The 21738-nt window shown below is 38.2% G+C and overlaps 1 protein-coding gene across 2 annotated transcripts in view; it reads left to right on the forward strand.

The window, feature by feature from the left end:
- The window catches only part of slc2a4rg (SLC2A4 regulator), a 32722-nt gene extending 11150 nt beyond the window's left edge, over positions 1-21572 (forward strand). The window contains exons 3-9 of one of the 2 annotated variants that reach the window (XM_020929806.2): positions 9954-10054; positions 10467-10705; positions 13947-14047; positions 14654-14927; positions 16386-16526; positions 16709-16836; positions 17012-21572. In XM_020929806.2, the coding sequence (XP_020785465.1) occupies positions 9954-10054; positions 10467-10705; positions 13947-14047; positions 14654-14927; positions 16386-16526; positions 16709-16836; positions 17012-17123 (1096 nt within the window). In that variant the 3' untranslated portion in view covers positions 17124-21572. The remainder of the gene's footprint in view (positions 1-9953; positions 10055-10466; positions 10706-13946; positions 14048-14653; positions 14928-16385; positions 16527-16708; positions 16837-17011) is intronic. The other variant, XM_020929807.2, reaches the window with a different exon arrangement.
- Positions 21573-21738: the final 166 nt, after the last annotated feature.

Genomic DNA, 21738 nt, shown 5'->3' on the forward strand with positions numbered 1-21738 from the left:
AAAACAATAAGTTTGGATTTGGCGAGGAAACCGTTTACTCCCTATGCACACATTTTGTTTTATGAGAAAATAAAAACTGAGATGACAAGCTCTTAAGTACTCCGCTGGCAAAGCTTGGAAGATTCAGAGCTGGAGATGTTGCTACACTGAGGAGAGTTAAATGTGGAATGTGTCATAATACTAGGACTGAACTTACCATTATTTTACCAACTAGTCAAATAAAGGGTATTATTGATGAAAAAAAGATCAAAAGAATACATATTGTGCTTGTGTTAAAAGCTATGACACCCTGCATCATTTTATTACTTAGAGTTTTACATTATGTCACAATATACATCTAAAATAAATTACTTAATAAAAGAAACAAGTTCGCTGACTTCCTGTTTTAGAAAACTGCGGCTCCCAATGGGAGCAATAAATGTCATCACAAAATATAGTCCCACGTCTGTCCTCACTTCTGATGGATAGCTGCACATCATGTTAGCGAGTAGCAGATTTTTAAAATTTGTACCACAATGACACTGCTGAATCTTATGTGTATCACCCATTAAGAAAATGAAATTGGAGAAAGAAGTACAGAGCAGTAGATGTAGGTGAAAACAGGAGTTTATCTTGAAATTAAGTTATTAAAGATTGCTCAAACATGCACAGATCATTACAAATACAACTTCGGTTGTGTAAATGGTTAAAAACTCTGAAAAAAAAGTATGTTTCTTTCATGAAACTGGCCTACCACATTTACCCAGGGAATATCTAGTTGTGTTCACATTTTGGTCTGTAGTCACCGGTCTGAAGTCTTGTTCATATCAGCAACACTTTTTAATCCTAAGCATTCTCCCTTTGAGCCCTTGCACATTCTTTTTCTTTAGGATCAGCTTCTTTCACTGGCTGAAACCCTGTGTCTGCCCCACACTGCCCTAAAGATATTTGGCTCTATGAAAGGCAGTGGAACAGAGAGGTTTGCTTTTACAAAACGCAGGAAGCTGAGTGGAGGCCTGCTCCGGCTTGTGATGGCAGGGGGCAGGTCTGTGAACAGGCCAGAGTGTGTGGGATGTGAGGAATGAGGAAGAACATGAAAGTGCTGCTAGTGACCACTTAGCTTTGGGTGGTATATATGCTTAAATATATAGCCTTTTAAATACCCACTTGTGCATATTCAAGTTTTTAGATTCAAACAGTTGTCTATAATCAGCTATGAAAAAAACAACACCAAAGTTGGGGCTCTGCCTGAGTCATAAAACTCTTCTCTCAGGACATGGCATGTTTTAGAGTCTGTGTGTAATACAGACAATAGTTTTTTCTGTTTCTTAGTTATTTGACAATTATTTATATAACCAGTTTGTTGTGATGAATTTGATCAGTTGTTTCTAGCCTAATTAGATCATCCAACTGTTTATCACATGACACTGACCCTTCTGCAGATAGGGCCGGGATTGCAACACCATTGCAAAACAGATAATTATTCTTATCAAGTGATTTGAACTGAATGAAATGTTTTGGTAAAAAGTATGTCTGACTTCACTGGCCACATGATGGCATGACTCAAATGAAAGAGGACATCCGTTGTGATAAGGAGTCAGTGTACTGAGGCAAAAGGCTGATCTTGTTTGTTTTTGTGAAAAGATTCTTCACCAGAGGGGCTTAAAATGAGCGAAGATTCTATTGCTCCATCCTTTGCTGCTAATGTTACTTACCTAGTTTGCAAGTTCCTCTAAGCAGATTTTATGTAAAACTGTAAACAAATGGACGGTATCTATCAGTATAATAAGTGGAAAAACAACATTTGTTTTGCAAACAAGACCATGGTTTCTCTAATTATGAAACCAAATTTTGGATTTAAGACCTTGCATTAGACATAATGTTTATTAATTGCAGTGTGCTATGTGTCATATGTTATAGTGTATGTTATATGTGTTTATACTACATTATACCTTTATAGCCAAAGATTGAGCATGCTTGTTTATCATCTGTACAATACCATTATAACAGTCTCACATAAAATATTGCTGTGTACTTAAGATATGAGATAAAACCCACAGGTCTGTGTTGGATCTAAACATGGTATGGACAGAGATTCATGCTTTTTGCTCTGTGTCTGTCCTATTATTTCAGCAGTACAAAGCTAACTGTTGTTTGCTGTGTGCCCTAAGGCTACAGATTGCATTCGAGGATCAAGAGAAAGAGAGGGCTTTTTGTGCTGCTGCTGAATGGCCATTACGCTCAGAGCCCACATTAAAGAGACCTGCCTAACAGCCTCAGCCTCTCCAGGGGGTGTGAGCGTCGGGACTGTGTACAAGCAGCGCAGCAGAGAAAGACGCAGATAGGAACATGGCAACCACTCTACCAGCAGGGATGATATTCTAATCACGGTACAATGACAACCAAATGAAGCTGTCTAGTTGTGGTAATATGATCTATTATAGAAGGAATGGCATCCGGGGTAGAAATTTAAGATCACTAGTTTGCTGGAGCAGCCATAGGCAAAAATCTTATACTTTACGATATTATGGAAAATTGACTCTTGTGACCTTTGAGCCATTTTATAAAGCTATTACCTGCAGTTGTGTTTTTATTTCATTTACACATTTGAGCAATCCTGCACTGTCTACATGTCTACATCTCTAAAACTCACAATGGCCTGTTCCACCTTGTGATGTCATGAAGCAGTAGTTTTCAAGTAAACTGCTTTTACCTTTTGCTTACTAGAAATGTGCAATTCCACTGCTAAAATAATCCAAATGATTTTAGTGAAAATGTATGAAATTTAAAAATACAGTGAAGCTCTTCTTATATTACCACATTACATCACAAGGTGGAACAGTGTTTTCCGAACTCAGTCTAAATATGCAGCGTATTTGTGTTTAACATGTGTGAATTTTGATGGAGAAACATTATAACATAGGTTTGAAAATAGCATGATATTGGCCCTTTGTAATTTACATCTACAGTTACAGAGAAGTGTCTTGCTCTAGGATGCAACAGTAATATGTTCAACGCAAACTAAGCTTCTTTGTCCCCTTAAGTCAATATTAATACTAATGATTTACTTTGGTTTACATGGGCCTGTGTTCGGTAAATCATCAGAGTTACCAATGCTGTTAATTAACCTGAAATTACATAATGCCAAATAGTTTCCAAAGTGTATACTATACTTTAATTAATAAGTGAGTCTGAGCATTTCGAAAAGCACACACCATAAAACTAGTGCCTAATCAATATACAAATCATTGCGCAATAGACTGGAATTTACAGCTGCTTTTAACAGTTTAGCTCCTGCCTGCCATGGCCATCTGCCTACATACAGTGAGAGGTAAAACAGTGGCTGGGGGAAGTTACGTAATACAGTACAGAAGCAAGACAAGGAACCACTGAGCTCCAGCAGGGGAGCTATTAATAGGGGCGGGTGGTGCAGTTGTCTGGGCTGCACAGTGGGTCCACGGGCTACATGGCTTTAAACAATTGTAATGGCTTCAGCTATTCTAAATGAGGGAGTTTGTTCTTCCTTCAAGTTTTATACTTTTTAGTTTGCCAGTTTTCTACAAAGCAAAACACAGCATTTGTTATTCTGATCTTTCTAGCTACACAAGAATATTTGCCACATAGCACAAATCGATTTACAAACGTTTTTTTTTTTTTTTTTTTTCATTATCACCATCGAGGGGGTTGCCACACTGCAAAAAAGTTCCTTTTTGTACATTTGTTAATATGATGCCATTTCCCACCTTATTACTGGACTAGACATTAAAAAGTGTCTTGCACAAGGACACAGTAACAACTGTACCCTATAATTGATGGTAAACTCACTGTTGCACTTGTCATATTGATAGTGGCAGGCTTTTGAAGCAATCTTCACACTTTTGGCATACTGTAAATAAGTAGATTGTGTTTTCATCCTGTGTAGTATACTAGCTTCATACATGGTAAGACCAAATATTTATCTCTATCAGGAATTTTATCATTGATGCCAGACGAGCTGCCTACTTTTTATCCAAGTGTGATAATATTGCTAAAATAAATATAAACAATTAACTAGGGCTGCTTGATTATGGAAAAAATCATTATCACGATTATTTTGATCATTATTGAAATCACGATTATTGTTATGGTTATTCTTTAGTTACAAAATGCATTTATTCAGCATTTCTCCCTCTAAAAAAAAAAAAATCAAAAAGAAAAAACAACAACTTTGTTATTGATAATTTACGAAAAACTTTCAAATGGAAAATAAATATAGACTACATATATATACCTTACAGCAGTTTTGCGATAAAACATAAAATTAATAAAATATACTTTGAACATGAAAGAAGGCAGAGAAAAACATAAATGTGTCCAAAATAAACTATATATCCAGTTGTATTGTTCTACAATATTGATAAAAAAATAAATAAATAAAAAAATGACTATAATATTGAATTCATTTATGCCACTAACACAAATAAACCAAGAGCAGGTTTAAACCACAAAAATGTACAATATTTTGAACAAAAAACAGTTAGTTGCATCTGTAGTGAGTCATAGAAGTTATTAATTCAACCTTAAATCGACTTAAATCTTGTGGCATAGTCAAAAAATAACCGTACATGTGATAAAAATTGACCACAACAAATATTGCTCCAGCTTTCATATATTGAATGATTAGTATAGTGATTATCACGACAGACCTTCTTCCTTAGTAGGCAAGCGGAGTGCACACTATCATAAAGAATATGAAATATAGCATCACTTTACAGAATGTATATGTTATATACAGTATGTTTCGTTGTTTTTGACTGCTGACCCTCAGTGACTGTACGAGCTCAAAACTGATACCTAATATTTGCTTAAAGAAATATCTGCCTCATGACTAAACCGTCTATTTTAGTACATCCAACACTTCTGCATTTGCATCTGTTAGTGTTTAGCAAGATGAAGCAACAAATAACCACAAAAGAGAGAGTGGCAGTTGACATAGTTAAGCTAAAGCAGTTTTGTTTACTTACTTTACTTGTGACTTTGTTTAATGACCAGAGTCACGTTGTGTGCCCCTATCACAGCTGTTTTAGGAGTGAGGAAGTTGGCACACGAGAACAGTCAGTACATACAGACGGTGCATAAAGATAGGCCCCAGTGCTCCCTGATGCTTGTGTTTGGGATCATGTCTGTCACATGATCACACTGAATGGATAAGTTCTATTTAAAGCCAGCAGCATAGAGTCCGAGAGGGATATTAGAGATTATTGTTGCAGGGATACACCCACAGAGAAAGTGAGATGTGGAAGACTGAACAAATATCGTTCATTTCAACACAAAATGGGGGCAAGTACTGTGGTCAGACATATTGAATTCAAATAGAGCTGGTTGATCTAACATTTTTATTGGAGTTTAGATATACTTTTAAATAATGCCATAACAAAAATGCAAAGCGACATAAAAAAGAAAGCATACTGAAATATTTAAGAGCCCCAATACACAATTCATCACCAATACAATATAGTTTTAGACCATTTGATTTGAGTATTAAAAAGCCTAAAGTATAGTATAGTATAGTATAGTCTTTGAAAACTCAAATCAGAAAATGGGGGTTTGCGCTCATACTAACTTACGTACAAGAGCCTGTAGTATAAAAGTGACATGCCTTAAAATATGTGTATTGTAAAGCCCACATTCTTGTATGATGCATATATAGAAAATGAAAACCATTGGTACATGATGTGGTATCAGGGGAGTTTGTAATTGGAGCAGAGGTGCGACGATAAATATAGAGGGAAGACCAGAAAGTCTCCCCAACAACAGTAATAAACCCACCATAGTGAAAATGGTGATGAGGGCTGGATAATGACCTAGCTGACTGATTTTTAAAATTTGATGTCTTGGGAATTGTACACACTCTATTTGCTCAACATATTAATAGCAGTTCACTTAAAGGCCATACATGTTTGGCCACCTGTTTCATATAGTTTGTCATTTTCAACAGACGTGTGTCGTTGCTACTTGTTCCTTGGCTGGAGTCTCTCTCTCTCTCTCTTTCTCTCACTGTCTCTCTCTCTCTCTGTATTTCCTTCTTGCTGCCACCCCCATCCCCCTTCTTTCTCTCTATCTCCCTCTCTATCTCCCTCTAACTCTCTCTGTCCCTTCTTTCTTTCTCTCTTTCTCTTTAACCCCCCTCGCTCTCTCTCTCTGCATCTCCTTCTCCCTCCCATCCCCCTTTCTTTCTCTCTACCTCCCTCTCTCTCTATCTCACTCTCTTTCTCTCTCCTCCCGCTCCCTTCTCTCTCTCATTCTGCCTTTTCCTCTCTCTTCCGTCCGCTCTCCCTCACCCCTTGGCTGGGGTCTGAGCGCCTCTCTTTCTCTCTCTCTCTTTCTGTCTCTCCTTCTCCCTTCCATCCCCCTTCTCTTTCTTTCTCTATCTCACTCTCTCTCTCTATCTCACTATATCCTTTTTGCTCTCTCTGTCCCCTCTCTCTTTCTCTCTATCCCGCTCACTCTCTCTGCCCTCTCTCTTTCTCTCCTCCCTCTCCCTTCTCTCTCTCGTTCTGCCTTTTCCTCTCTCTCCCGTCCGCTCTCCCTCACCCCTTGGCTGGGATCTGAGTGCCCCTCTCTCTCTCTCTATCTCTCTCTATGTCTTTCTCTCTCCTGCCTCTCTTGCTCTGCCTGTCCCTCTCTCTCTTCCGCTTGCCCCTCTTTCTTTCTTTCTATCTCCCTCTCCCCCTTTCTTTCTCTCTATCTCGCTTTCTCTCTCTCCCCCCATCTCTCTCTCCCCGCTCTCTGTCCTCCCTCTTCCTGTCTCTCCCGCCCTCTCCTGCTCTGCCTTTCCCTCTCCCCCCCATGTCCCTAACCCTAACACACCCCTCTCTCTCCTTCTCCCTCTCTCCCCTCTCTCTGTCTCTCTCTCCCCTCTTTCTTTCTCTCCCTCTCTCTGTCTCTCTCCCCCCTCTTTCTTTCTCTCCCTCTCTCTCCCTCTCTCTGTCTCCCTGCTTTTGTATGTGCCCGTGCTCAGCTTGTTGACTTTAGCTTGCCTATGTGCTGTACCGTTGCCAGAGAGGAGGGTTCTCGGCCGGGCCAAGGCCAGTGCGAGACAAGGGAGGAAAGAAAGTTAGGGGTGTGTGAGAGTGTTGTTTGTGCACGTACTTTAGAGCTCCAGTCAACCTGAAGTACAGTAAACTGGGTCACAAATCTGTCACCAACCATATTAATTGAATTTCCTTCTGGATCAATAAAGTATTTATCTGGCTAATCAGAACATTTAAGTTGGAAAAGCCTCAATACACAGATAATACACACACTTAGTAGTATTCATGAAGGGTTAGGCTGTTTGACAGGTTTGAATATTAAAAAGCTTACATTTTAAGTATCAGAACTATCTTTAAAAACTCTAGTTAAGCAATAACAATGTGGCTATCATTGCTGGCTGGTTTACAATAGCCTTGTGCAGCAGCCATCTGTTCAGTCTGGAGTAAACAGTAACACAGATATCAAAGTTATTTGATAGTAATTGAATTTCCCCCGTCTTGTATTACAGTACATTGACTCCATGTACTCTTCAACTGTCTGAAATGTGTTTTTACAGTGTATTACTCAAAGCACATCCACACGAGACAGCGTACGACTCACACCGCAGATGTGAAAAAGCTGTTATGGAGTATCACTCTCTGCCGGGAAGCTACGGGAAGGAAAAAACTCAATGTCAGGAAGCCCGCAATGTTTAGGGAATCCGAGCTTTTTTCTAGTGTTTGGGATGTGTGCGTGTGCCAGAAAGAGCTGTCAGCGCAGCATATTACAGCTGATGGTTTAAAGGTCCCATATTACACAAAACTGACTCCTCTGAGCTTTTCGACATGCTATAATGATGTTCCCTCATTAAAAACATAACCAGAGATGTGCTTTATTTCATTCACACTTGTTATTATTAGTCTGTCTACATCCCCAAAGCTTAAAATACTCTGTTTCACCTTGTGATGTGAAGAAGCGGTACGTTTCAAATTAGCTTCTGCCTTTTACCATTTGTTCAGTAGAGATTGTCAGTTCCACATCTGAAATAATCCAGATGATTCTAGTAAATGCTAGGGGTGTGCAAAAATATTGTTTAATGTGATGATACAGTATCGATATCGTGGGCTGCTGTATTGATATATCACCGTGTTTTTGGTGTATTTTACTAATTATTTTGTTACAGCGCTACAGTGTTGCTCGTTTAGTGGAAGGAAACTTGTTTATGCAACACATTTAACATAGTCATTGTTTTGATGATAAAAATTGAAGTTTTTTATATGAACTTTGCACAGGATGTGGTTTAACAAAGACTTTAGTATCACAGCCAGGATTTAGTCTTAAATAAATATCGTATCGTATCGAAACTGTATCGAGATATATATTGTATTGGCAACTTCTTAATGATACCCAGTCCTAGTGAAGGTGTATGGAGTTTAAAACACAGTGGAGAAAAAAATCACAGCCTAAATATGCGGGGTTTGTGTGTTAAATATGTGTGAATGGAAAAAAACACAACTCCAGGGGTGTTTTTTTATGTGTGAGGAAACAACATTACAGCATACATCAGAAAATAGCGTAATATGGGCCCTTTAACAAAAGCTTTGTGTAACTCAGTCCTTTGTAAAACAGGCTTGTCAGATGAAACACACACATACACACAGAGTGATATCAAAAGTGCAGGTTTGAGCCCAGCTAATGAGTGAAACAGGACACAGCTAATCATGTTAGCTCTCCTTTCTCATACACACACTAATGCCACACTGTGTGTGGGTAAATACTGTTTGTTTAACCATGTTGATTAATATGGTCTGTGTGAAAGTGTTTATTTATGTTTAGTCATATGCTTTTTGAGGTGAAGTAGCATGTCACTCTAGTACTAGTATGCTACTACTAGTGGCAGTAGTAGTAGTAGTAGTTGAAAGCAGTGCTATAAATTTGTTAGCATTACTTTTTATTAAGTACTACTATGTCAGATTTTTAGTTTTCTACAGCATTTTGCATGTGCTTTTCAAGATGTCAAAAGCAGCCTAATTTCAGCAAGCAACATAGTACCTCCTTCATATCTTTTGCTGCATTCTTCAGTTGGCCTTCCTTTCCAACACATTTTTATCAGCGTGGGAGCACCTCTTTCAACTAAAATGTTTTTTAAAACAGCTTAGTTCCTACATGTATGTTTTGGTCATGGTTTGCAGTATAATGTCTGCATGTTTGTGGGCTCCAGAGTGAAATTTTTGACTGGTGTGTGTGTGGAGACTGTGAGTGGATGAGTGCCAGGGCTTAGGGCTTGGCTCAGAGAATGCCTCAAACCAGTTCACTCTGGTTGTGAAGTCTGGAGGCGGGACGAGGACCTCTTAAAGCTGCAGAGCACATACAAGCTTTATGAATACTGAGTCCCATTGTGTATTGGTTTCACGCTGTGTAAAAGTCTAGGTGTGATTTAATGCCTTGTTATGCTTTTATGCTTTTTGTGTTAAGTGTGTAAAATTCTACAAGTATTTAAAGGTGCCGTTAACAGTACATGCCTTTTAACAGGGTAAGTGTCATGCAATTAGAGCTGAGTAAATTATTTGAGTTTTAATGAATTACTGTGTGTGTTTCTGATGCCGTCAATATATATTTGTAAAACATAATATAACAAAGCATTTATTCAAGTCTGGGTTCTTCTGTTAGTCCTGATGACATCAGTTTCTATTGGGTTCAGATCATATGGGTTTGTTTTTATTTCATTTAACATTTAAGCAGCAATTTTGCAGTTCATGATTAGTTTAGTGCCCTCACATCTTTATCACAGATGTAACCAGAATAATGGGTTACGTTTTATTAACACACACCTTACTTATTGGCAAAAGAAAATGAATTCTATCAACTGGACAAAGGTTGGGTTTTTTTTCAGAGTGAAGACATTTTGCTGCTCATCAAAGCAGATTCTTCAGTCACAGACACTTTACTTACGGAATGTGATTTTTCTTTTGTTTTTGCAGGAAGCCGTCGGGCCATGCCGATAAGGAGGTGATGGCAGCAACCGTCCTGACCTCTTTATCCACTTCACCAATGGTGCTCCAGCCTTCCTCTGCTCCTACAGGTAATAGCACGCCAACATCAACATACTGTAACATACAGCTACACTAGGCAGCGAAATAGGCTTTAGTTTTATCTTAGCATATAATCTGTCAAGGGTAAACTTACATGTGTTTAGTGCCAAACATGTAGCCTTGACACTCCCTCTGCCACCCTAGAATTGCTGTGGTCACCCTTACCATGCCAAGCTCCACAGACAGTCAAAGTTCTCTCTGTATTTTTACCCAGTCTTAGCAAGGCTATTATTGCTGCAGTGTTGACACTGCTGTGCTAAATTTAGGACCAGTTATTTAAAAAAGTCTATATATATTATGAAATATATTTGGTGTAAGCCTAAAAGTAGTGACCTGTAAATAAGTACCTTTCCAGAGATGAAAAGATGAGTTGTTGATAACTTTTGAATTGATTTTTATCAGTACCAGAACCGGCGAGCAGAGGATGGAAAGAGGTGCTTTCTGCCAGCTACAGCAGCTCCACCAGCGGCAACTGGAGCTGGGATGCCAGTGACCAATCGGTGCCCTCCACACCGTCCCCACCTCTCTCCAATGAAAACAAGAACTTCCTGCTCTCGTCCAACACTGATGACATCAGCGAAGACATCCATGAGAGCACGCACTTCATGTTTGAGGACCCCATGATCCCCAGGAAAAGAAAGGTGACATAGCTCAGGACCAGTGATCAGTTACCAGTTGTTCCTGTCAATTCAAAACAACATAGCAGGCCAGCATATTATGTTGAGGATCTTGGATGGATGGAATACGCTGAGTTTACCTAATATCATAACATAGACTGTCTAGACTGCCTACCTAGGCTGCCTATGGTTTAAAACTGAGCTGGAGGTCAGAATTTTTTGGAAGAGTAACTGGGCCTATCCATCCATAAACTGAAAATTTCAGAATAGTTTCAGAAAGTCGTGTCATAATTCAATTCAATCCAGTCAACTTTATTTATATAGAGCATTTCATAAAAAAAACTGTTTCTGAAGAGCTGAGCAAATACACAGATAATTTGTTAATAAAATAAACTCTCCGATTTAATCATACTTGTCTTAAAACAATAAAACCAGTCAAATCAAATAAGAGCAAAGCCATAAAATAGCAATAAATAAATAATGTGATAACAAATAGGTTAGTTTAGTTAGTTTATTTTTTCTTCAATTAACATAATCATCAATCATATTACAATGATTTAGCACATTGGTGATTCTTAACAGATGGCATTTTGTGGACCCAGTCCCTAAAAATATTTATCTGTAGATTTTTACTTAGTGATGTGCTTTAAAAGAAACCAATTTCCTATCGAGAAATTATGATGACATCATATTCTAAAGTGTGAGCACAACATATAACCTATGTATAGAGTACTAAGTAGATGTAATAGTAATAGTGACAATGGAACAAATTATATAAGTAACAATCAGTTGAATAAAACAGAACAAGTTGTGATATGACCCAACAGTTAACCTCCATATGGTTCTGACACTCTTAAGACAGAGTGACACAACTGTGGTCTTGTTGTGTCTGCAGCTGTTTCAATCCTGTCCACTCAGCTTTCAGTGTAACCAAAGTCTTAGTCCTCCTCGCTGAGTCACACTTCAATCCCAGTGGCCCACATTTTGAAAATACAGCGTGGCTATTGTGAACTGCAAAAGAGAGACATCTCCAGAAAACAGGGAACGTACAGTTTAGTACTTTGTGTACATCGGTGAATATGTTATACAGCTTACATCTCTTTTTACCAGAGGATATGTCAAAATGCTTCTATTCCCCTTTAGTCATAAATATAAGAAAGAGCAAGCAAGGGATTTGAGGGGGAAAAGAGGTGATTTTTGGTAGTAGCTACAAAAGATGAAATGTGCCTCAATGTTACCGCCGGCAACAGAATGACAAAGCATTGCACCTAAACAATATGTGAGAGTGTGCAATTCACTCTCCCTGGAGCAGTGGAGCAGTGGAGATTATTGATTTGCCAATATACGAAACCATAAAAACTCGCAATGGAGAGCACTGGAGCTGAGTCTGGGACATATTGTACATGTAATTACACACTGAAATAGCCATCAATTATTCTGTAAAAACATGAGTCAGCCACCAGAGGCACAAATGTGTATTATTTGAAACCAAGCGTGGATAATGGCAAGTGTTGCAACAAGATGACCATCTGGGATAAAGAAAACCTATGCCAAATTATTAGGCGAAACACTGCTACATGGTAAACAGATCATTTGAATTGATATCTTCAGGCAAAAACATTGTGCTTAATTACTTATTGCAAGGTTTGACAAAGACACATCTATTTGCAGCTGTTGCTTTCATAGGCTGTTTGATTCTCTTTAAGCATTAGTCTAAGAGGATTATTAAACATGACAATCGCTGTTACTGTAACAGTGCTAAATTGCAGAGAAATCTCTTGGGGAATTAAGTGGTTTATGATGGTGGGATTAAGATTAGCTTTACTTTTTTGTTTCTTCTTTTTCTTTACACTAAGAAAGCATAGAAAACGTTAGGATTCTTTTTATGCTCTGGTAGTTTGTTTAATGACTCTAGTAACCTCATGATGTAGAATTATGTGCAGAAGTCTTAAAAAATGGGCTTGTTCTCAATATTCACACATCTTTCCTTTGTATATAGCCAGACACATATACACCTAATTTGAAAGTGTTGGAAAGACTTAATCCATTCATTCAGAAAACCTGTTCCTCCCATTTAGCTTCTTCTGGTCTTACCTCTTTACTCTGTTTACCCTCCCCTGCACCCTCACGTCTCTTCTTGCCTTTCTTTCACCAGAGCTGGTTGAAAGGTGATTACTATCCACACCCACCCAATCATTCATTATCAGTTATGCAGGTCTGTGCCTGTCTACGGGACAGTGGCCAACAGCTTTGAACATAACTTTATACAGCCACTCTTTAACCATGTGGTATTTGGCTAAGGAAAAAGAGAGAGAGAAAAAAAATTAATACTATGATATGATAAAGTTACATTTGGTTTGTTTGGAGTAGTAGTAGTTGTTGCTTCTTGTAGTAGTCAGGGCTGCAACAGTTAATCAGAATAATTGTGACTTGTCAACTATAAAAATCATTTTAATTGTATTTATTATTATTATTATTGCAAGTGTTATCTGGATTTTAGACTATACAAACTCTTAAACAGATGCAAAAAGACATTTTATCCCAAACACAGTGGCAATGTAAATAAACATTGCAAAATTTCATAATATTTTTCTGATTTTTATTAATACTATACTTTATTTGTAAATATTCTCAATCTAGAAGGCTTCAGTCACTTATTTCAGCCTTTATTTGGTAAAAAAAATATTTGGAAACTCTTAATATACAATAGAAATAACTGTGTGACTACTTGACTACTAAATTCATCATTAATGGCAGTAGTGGATTCTCATTACCCATCTTCTTGCTTCTGTAGCCTCACCACTGTATCACGTATAATATTTTCCACATACCACAAAGCTGCATACCCAGAAAACTTCTGATTTATTGTTGGTATTTAACATTGAGCCCTCTGCAGGCCAAACCCTCCAAATAAAAGTATCCCACCATGATATATTTCCCCTGCACATGCCAACTACAGGAAAGAGGTCAAGACACTGCATCCATCCTCCTCATCAATCTGTCACCGATGTGAAAGTACTCAAGGAGACAGATGAGGGTACAGTTTCATTGTTCAGTCCCTGTCCACTGCTCTGGCTCTATCTCCACTGGTCACATATTGAGTTTCTATTTTTATGGCTTTGCTGTTCTAATGAGGTGGAGTGTTTGGCCCACTGTCAAAAGGCTGTCCCCCTTGAAGCTTTACGGATGATCAAAACAGCCTACAGTATTTTAAGAAAAATTAATGATATGGAATGAAGAATTGATTTAGTTTAATTTGTTGCAGAACTCCATGAAGGTGATGTTCAAGTGCTTGTGGAAGAACTGTGAAAAAGTCCTCAGCACCTCCTCAGGGATCCAAAGACATGTCCGCACCATGCATCTGGGGTATGACACACAACAGTTGTTTGGATATTGCTTCATAAACGGGAAACTAAACTTTATCTTTTCAGTAGTTTGTTCTGAGAGCCATTGTGTACAAATATACTAATCTTATAAAGCTGGACAATTGATTATGCCAATACACTTCTACTTGTCAACCACTAACCAACAGACCTTTTTGTTACTATTTGCTTATATTATGCATATTATTATTACAAAATACTACAGTTGTATGTGAGAAGAAAAGTTGTCATGTTGCTGTTTAGAGAGTGCGAAATCACTCACCGACGTGACTAACTGTAGCTGAGGCTGTATACTCGACCATACTGCCCTCTGGTGGTGGATAAATAAAGTTAAGTTAAGTTAAATTAATAAAAAAAAAAGTTCCTTAGTTTTCATTTGAGAGAGAATAATATATCAGTATAAATGACTATAAAGTGCATTTCAGAAGATTCATCAATTTTACAGCAAATAATTAGCACAATACACAAAACGGTCTTTTCTTATTTGTCAGTGTCTTGTGTATTGACTTGTTTCTTTTATTGTGCTAGTATTTTTTTTTGTAGTTTTAACCCTTTTAGTAAACGTCTGTGTGTTTTTTCCTTCCCATAGACGTAACAGTGACTCAGACTACAGTGACGGGGAGGAGGACTTCTACTACTCAGAGATCGAGGTGAACATGGACAGTCTGACAGAGGGCCTGTCCAGCCTCACGCCCACATCCCCCACCACGGTCGCTCCTCCCCCCGTCTTCCCCTCACCGCTCTTTGACGTCCCACATTCGGAACACATCAGCTTGAACGGGTCTCAGAGCCACACCCCCACACTGCTCAGCCAATCAGCTCCCTCCACCCTCTGCCACATCCGCACTGACCACGCCTACCAGGTAACACACTGACACAAATGAAAGGACATTATATTAAAGCACAATTGAGACTAGGATAATAAATTATAGTGTTTTTTAGAAACTCAAAAATACTTATTATTATATTATTAATTTACTCCATTCCTAATACAGCTACTACTGTAACTACAGCTGCCCTGGGGTAGACCTATACAATAAAGGCTGTCTCTCCATCCACCATCATTTTTGCATGTACATGCCACATTCATTCTAGGTAAGTGTCTTGCCTAAAGACACAACAATGTAAGACAGAACTAATCCAGGATTAGATCATGCCTAAAACCAAAACAAGAAAACAGCCTAAAACAGGATTTTATAATAGTCTAGACTTTAAGCTGCAATGACTGTATTTATATTTCCACAGTTTAATAAAAGAACAACAACCAGATTAGCAGTAAAACAGTAAAGAATCTAGTTTTATGTAATATGTAGAAAACTATAATTTGACAACTCCCAAAACACTCACCAGCAGAAGCCCACAAAAAATGTTTTTATAAGCTTAAGAGCAATTCAACTTAAGCTATTATGCAATCAACACAACCTTCTCAAACGATATAGATTTTTCAAACTTAGTTCTCTTGCAGTCATTCTCATGCACCAAAAAGCAGTCCGGGTCAGGCACAATCACTCCTACATTGATGTGGGAGTGCATAGCAATAAGGCAAGGGAAAAAACATTTTGCAAATATTTGTGGATGCCGTTCCAAAAGAGTCAAAATTCTTTTGAAGTTGTGACATTTTGAATTATACAAGTTGTTCAACAAATAATGAACATACAAGATTTTCACTGCACCATTTTATCTTCTTCTAATTTTCTTCAAGTAATGTATGCTGTTGTGTGTATACACAATCAGTTGTTAGGCCATAATAATCTATGTGCACTATTGTAGAAAGACATACCTGGATTTTAAGATTTCTAAGGTTTGAACAGGCTTGGATCTAAACAGTGATTAGTTAAAGAGGGGGTATTATGCAAAATGTACTTTTTGAGCTGTCTGCCATGTTATAACATTGTTCTCTCATCAAAGACATGCCCAAAGAGATTTTAGATGTCATCCGTGCATGTTTGAGTATTTTAGGCTTTCCTGTCAAAAACAAACGAGAAACCCGTTAATACGCTGAAACATGTTGTGTTCAGCAAATATAGCATTTTCTTAACAATAAAAAGTAACATGGTGATCTAAATATGTGTACAGATGTCATCAGTTAGTACCCTATAGAAGTAAAATACCCCTTCTTAAGATCCATCTATCACAATTACTAATTCTTTCCATACCTCATTATTGAACTCTTTTAAAAGCATTGCTTTTTGATCTCTATTTCTATACTACATTTTTCCACAGCACTGTTGCTGGTATTGAAATCTCCACTAACTTGGCTGTATATTTCTATTTCTCCCTGTCCTTTCCTGATTTTGTCGGGGCGTTTCTCCATGATCCAGGCCACTGCACCGGTCAGTATCCCAGTGGTTCCTGAGCTGGCGGGGTTAGGCAGTACTAACGGCACCGGCCCTTTAACCGAGAGCAGCAATGGCATCAGTGTGTCATGGCAGTCCCCTCCGGTCATTTTCAAAGGTGTCGCGGTGAGTTAGGTTTCTCTCACATGATATTAACTGTGTTCTTCTACCTCTCTGCTTATCAGTCATTCTCTACATGAAATGTATATGTTTGTATGTGTAGAAATAAACATACTCAAACTGTATTACAGTCTGACACTGTCACATTTGTATGGCTCCAGTGTTATGATCTATTCCTGCTTTTACAGGGCCCTGTGAACCATGTCCGAACTGTGAGCACCGGTGAGAAGCGTCAGCCTGCCCCCAGCACACACGCAGCTGTTACCAAAAGCCACGCATTAGTCACACCAGCTTCTAAAGCCACACCGGGAACCAGGTAGAAACCAAAGCATTATGTTTCATTCATTTGGCTTTTAAAATTTGTACACATAAACCTGTGTTATAATGCTCTGAGATCAATTAAAGTCTTTATTCAAATAGAAACACTCATAGCTATAAAAGGCAATCTAGGATATTTGTGTCCTAACATTGTCCCCTGAACCATTGCCTAGGAAACCCCGTGGTGAGGCAAAGAAGTGTCGAAAGGTGTATGGCATGGAGAAGAAGGACATGTGGTGCACGGCCTGCCGCTGGAAAAAGGCCTGTCAGAGATTCACCGACTAACCCCCCAACTTCTGCCACATGAGCTCTTCCTCATTCCAGGACACAGCCCAGTGGACGCTTCCATTCACACACAGGGGAGGCTTCCAGCAAAGCTGAAAACTGCAGATCAGACTGGGTTCACCTTTCCAAACATTAAAATGCAATTGGTTGCTTAAAAAAAAAAGGAAATGGATTTTTTTGTCAGGTTTAAGACTTTTTATATCATTGAGACAATTTTGATAAATTTGAAAAATTAAATTTTTAAGAAACAATTAAGAGGCTAGTTTATTCCTTTTTTGGCAAGCCACATTCAAGACAACAACTAAGCTTTTGGCATGTTGTTCTCAAACAAAGCATTATATATAAGCTACTGTTTCGAGTTGGATCAAAACTCTCAAGGGTTTCACTTAATTTCTTTCTCTGTAGCATCTGCTTTTCCATTGTCACTGTTTAAGGGACAGCTAGGTAACCAAATGCAACATGCCAGCACAGTTATAGTTAGTACATTTTGGTGTGAGCTCCTGTGCCAATGTAAAACACCTGTCCCACAGCATTATATATATACTGGAGTTCATCTCTCTCTTTACGCCTGTACCTAACTATAAGCACCTTAAAGAATTTGGTCATCATGTGTATTGCCACTGCACTCACTGCCTTTGTTTGCTTTTCACCATTACAAAGTTGCAGGGGTTCAGTTATATGTGAACTACCATGTCAGTTTTCTCCCCCTATTTGATTTGTTTGAGAAAGATCTTTTTGTTGCAGTTAATTTATAATTTAGTTCTGGCCAAACACAAGACAAACATGGGAGATAGACACGCTCAAGGAAAATTCAAAGTTCAGTTTGTTAAAGACTTTCACTGTTCCCTAAATGCAGTTGGATTTTTTATCAGTCTTAGATTACGTTAACAATTATATTAGGATGGCAAGGTTAGATATAGAGCTCCCTTTTAATATATATGCAGTGTTTTCCCCAGAAGGACTCAGCCCTATGACCAGCCTTCTGAAAGTACACTCTCCCTCTTGTCCCCTTTTCTTAAGCCCTTGTTACTTGCGTTTCTAGATTACCAGAGTCACATCTCCTACACACAGACACACAGGCACAGCTCCGACTGATGCTTATGACTTCTGTCGTCATAGAAACACTTGTTTTTCATGGTCACACGAGAGTCATTGAAAGAGAGAGATGCTGTAGTCCAGATTATATATAGTTTAGATATAATGTAAAATTGGTTTCTACCCATATATACTGAAAGAACTTGATTTAAAGACAGACATTGGTTACATAATGGTTAACTTATGGGAACCATGATTCTGCACTACTAGTGTATGCAGTGTATGTAGTGTGCCGTAGAAAATGTTAGTGGGAACAATGACTTTTGCAACTACTTCTTTCAATGGCTCTTGACCACATTTACACTAGCTACAAAACTGTTTAGGTTACACCATGGGTTATGGGTAGTTACTTAATTCAGTTTGTGTACTTTTATATAGATGAAAGCCTTCTATTGTGTCCCATATAAGCTTTACACTTCTGAGTGGGTCCCAAGCCTCATCAGGTCAAATTCACAAAGTGCCAATAATGATGAGTACACACGACTACAGTAGTAGCTGACTTACTTACAAAATTGCACTATGTTGCTCTGTGTACAATTAACTTTGATTCAAGTAGATTGTTGTTCATTACTCCCCCATAACAAGTCTCCGTTATTGGTTGATGGCTGTCTTAGCCCTTGACAGTAGTAGTGAATGGTATATCTGAGCAGTGGTACAGGAAAGATGTTTGGTACAAGCAGGATACCCAGTTATGTATTGTTTTTGTTTGAATTCAGCTTTTTAAGGATGCCGAGGAAGTTACTGTGTGAATGCATCTCTGCTTTGCCAAATCTACCCCTTAACATTGTCTGGCTCATTACAACAGAAGATGCTATAACTAGCCATTATTCCACCTTTCACAAGTTGCACTAAAGCTAGTATATCAATATATCTTGCCTGCAATGTTTTCTGTTTGACAGTGATCCAATTGGTTTGGGTTAAGAGAATCAGATGATTGTTTTGCGGAGAAAGAGGCACAAGACACAGTGGTGACATGATATGGATGGATTTGCAGTGTCAGGGCTTTCTTGTAAATATGCAACGTAAAAAGAACAGTGAGGCTTTTTATTGATTTATTGTTCGTTTCTTCTTGTATCTCGAAAAGGAAACGTTTTTTTCTACAATATTGTTCAAGATATTTTTTCTTTCTTTTTATAAGCAAGAAGCGATAGTGAATATAACATGTCTGATGTAGCTTAGTGGCAAAGGGGAGAAAACCAGTTGAATGTAAAATCTACACAATGAAAAAAAAGTCATGATTTTTGATGTTTTTTGCTGGTTAGTTTGTTTGTAGGCTGTTGTCTTGATTTATCTGTAAGCCGTCACACTTCATATCAGTCCCCCAACCATGCAGTATTGCTTTATTTTCTGACTTGTGCAATGCAACAACTTTTAACAGTTTTTTTGTATTTCTTCTTGCCAAATTTGTCATGTATACAGCTCTGGAGAAAAAGACTACTGCAATTTATTCCTTCTGAATGTCCTCAAGTCAAATCTTTATTACAATTCTAAAGTGAATTTTCTGTTTACCATATTCCATGACTATAAACATGACTATAGTTTGAAGTGGTCATATTTTCAGATATGCTTCATGTGGTGATCATAGTTTTTCGACGTTTTTATGTAAATGTTTGGATAGACAGTACCACCGAAATCTTCTTTAAAGGTGCATTGTGTAACTTTTCTGCTGGAAGGTCCGTCAAATGCTTTTCTCCATGGAGATGTTATAGCTTTGCCTGGATTTTTTTAACAGTATTGCATTAAACGTTTGTATCTTCCTGGAGACCAAACCAGACCAAGTTACAGGTCAGATCTGTGGAGAGGCAACCCCGCCCACAGTCAGAATACATGTTTTTCTAGACATTTTTGAGCTATAAAACCACCTGTAATTGAATACATGTACATATTGTGGAACATTTTAAGCAGAGCACTGACATATCCATAGAAACAAGAAGGTGATAGACCTCCAGCCAAAAAGTTACACAGTGTACCTTTAACCTGTCTGAAACATTCCAACAGGCTGCAACTCTTTCTTCGTCTTCCACTCAAATTAGATGTAATCTTTATCCAGCTTTACTGTGGTCCCACTCAAGCCTTTTACCCAGTATATTAAGCTATGTAAAGCCCTTCAAATGTGCATTATATTAAAAAAGAGCGCCTTGACTTCCCCAAATATGATAGCTGCTTACTTGTGTTGAATGTCCGATGTGTGTGTTAAACCAGCAGCGACAAAGCTTCCAAATCAAGTGTATCATGCGATGTAATGGCAGCTCTGCAAGTCTCTCCTTCTTTTGTGCTGCAACTCCAAAGTTTGAAAATGTTGCGTTGTGCAAAATATCAAACTGAAGGTCCTGTATTACACAAAACTGACTTCTGTGAGCTTTTAGCCTTGTTATAAAGTTATTACCTCGTCGCAAACATGTCCGCAGTTGTGTTTTGTTTCATTCACACGTTTGAGTAATCCTTTATTATTAGTCTGTCTGCATCTCCAAAGCTCAAAATGCTCTGTTCCACCTTTTGATGTCATGAAGGGGTAGTTTTTTGCAAAGGTGTATGAAGTTCAATGTTTTCTGTGTGAAAGAAGGGCTCAGTCTAAATATGCAGGGTTTGTGTGTTTGAAATAAGATGCCACTCCAGGTCTGTTTGTGATGAGGAAACAACATTATAACATACATCAGATTGTGTAATATGGGCCCTTTATATACATCTCTATAACACATACCATGAAACATAAGTGTTGATTTTGTGGTGCTATACAAATAATGTTCTGTTATTATTTGACATATTGATACATTTTACACTGTATCGCAACATTTTCCTAATTGGAGTTGTATTTGTCCATCCTTCCTCCTCCTTGTATCTTTTGTCTTATGTGACCTGTATTTTTTGTACCTAGCCTTACACTGGCTGGTGTGAGAACTGACTTTTTGCTTTCTTGTTTTATCAATGATTTATTGACTTCTCTGAATGATTTTATTGTCTGTTGAGTTGTGTTTGAGGTTGTTTTGCATGTCTAGCATTTGCTAATTTTTCTTGTTCATTATTTTTGATGCCAGGAGACAGAACACTGAAGGTTTTTTGTGTTAAATGTCCTTTTTCACATGCAAGGCTGAATCAAATGGTGGTTATCATGAGGGGTGGGTGCAGCCTAAGATCGTGGTCACTAGAGGGGGCCGTTTCTCTGGTGTGGCGTCGTATCAGCAGCATCCTCATGCAGAGAAAGCACTTTTGGGAGGACTATATTTGTGTGAATGTCAAGCTTATGTATACAGCTAGAGCTTGGAAAGATGGATGACCACGTATGATTTTGATAATGTGATCTATGTGATGTAATGTGACAGAAAGAAAAATAAACATGAATGGAAGATGCGCTGAGCTTGTGTTGTGTCTGCCTTTACTCTGCTCTACAGGGGGTCAGCTCTATTTTCCACCTATTTAAATGGTAGGATTATGGTTCAGGTTATATGAAAAAACAAGGCAGTACTGTGCAGCAGTGCACAAGGAGAAGTACTCTTGTGCTATATTAACAATATATAATAAA

Source organism: Boleophthalmus pectinirostris, unplaced genomic scaffold (assembly GCF_026225935.1).
Source record: "Boleophthalmus pectinirostris isolate CB_2022bp ecotype Guang Dong unplaced genomic scaffold, ASM2622593v1 HiC_scaffold_8, whole genome shotgun sequence".
In the NCBI taxonomy this organism is placed as follows: Eukaryota; Metazoa; Chordata; class Actinopteri; order Gobiiformes; family Gobiidae; genus Boleophthalmus; species Boleophthalmus pectinirostris.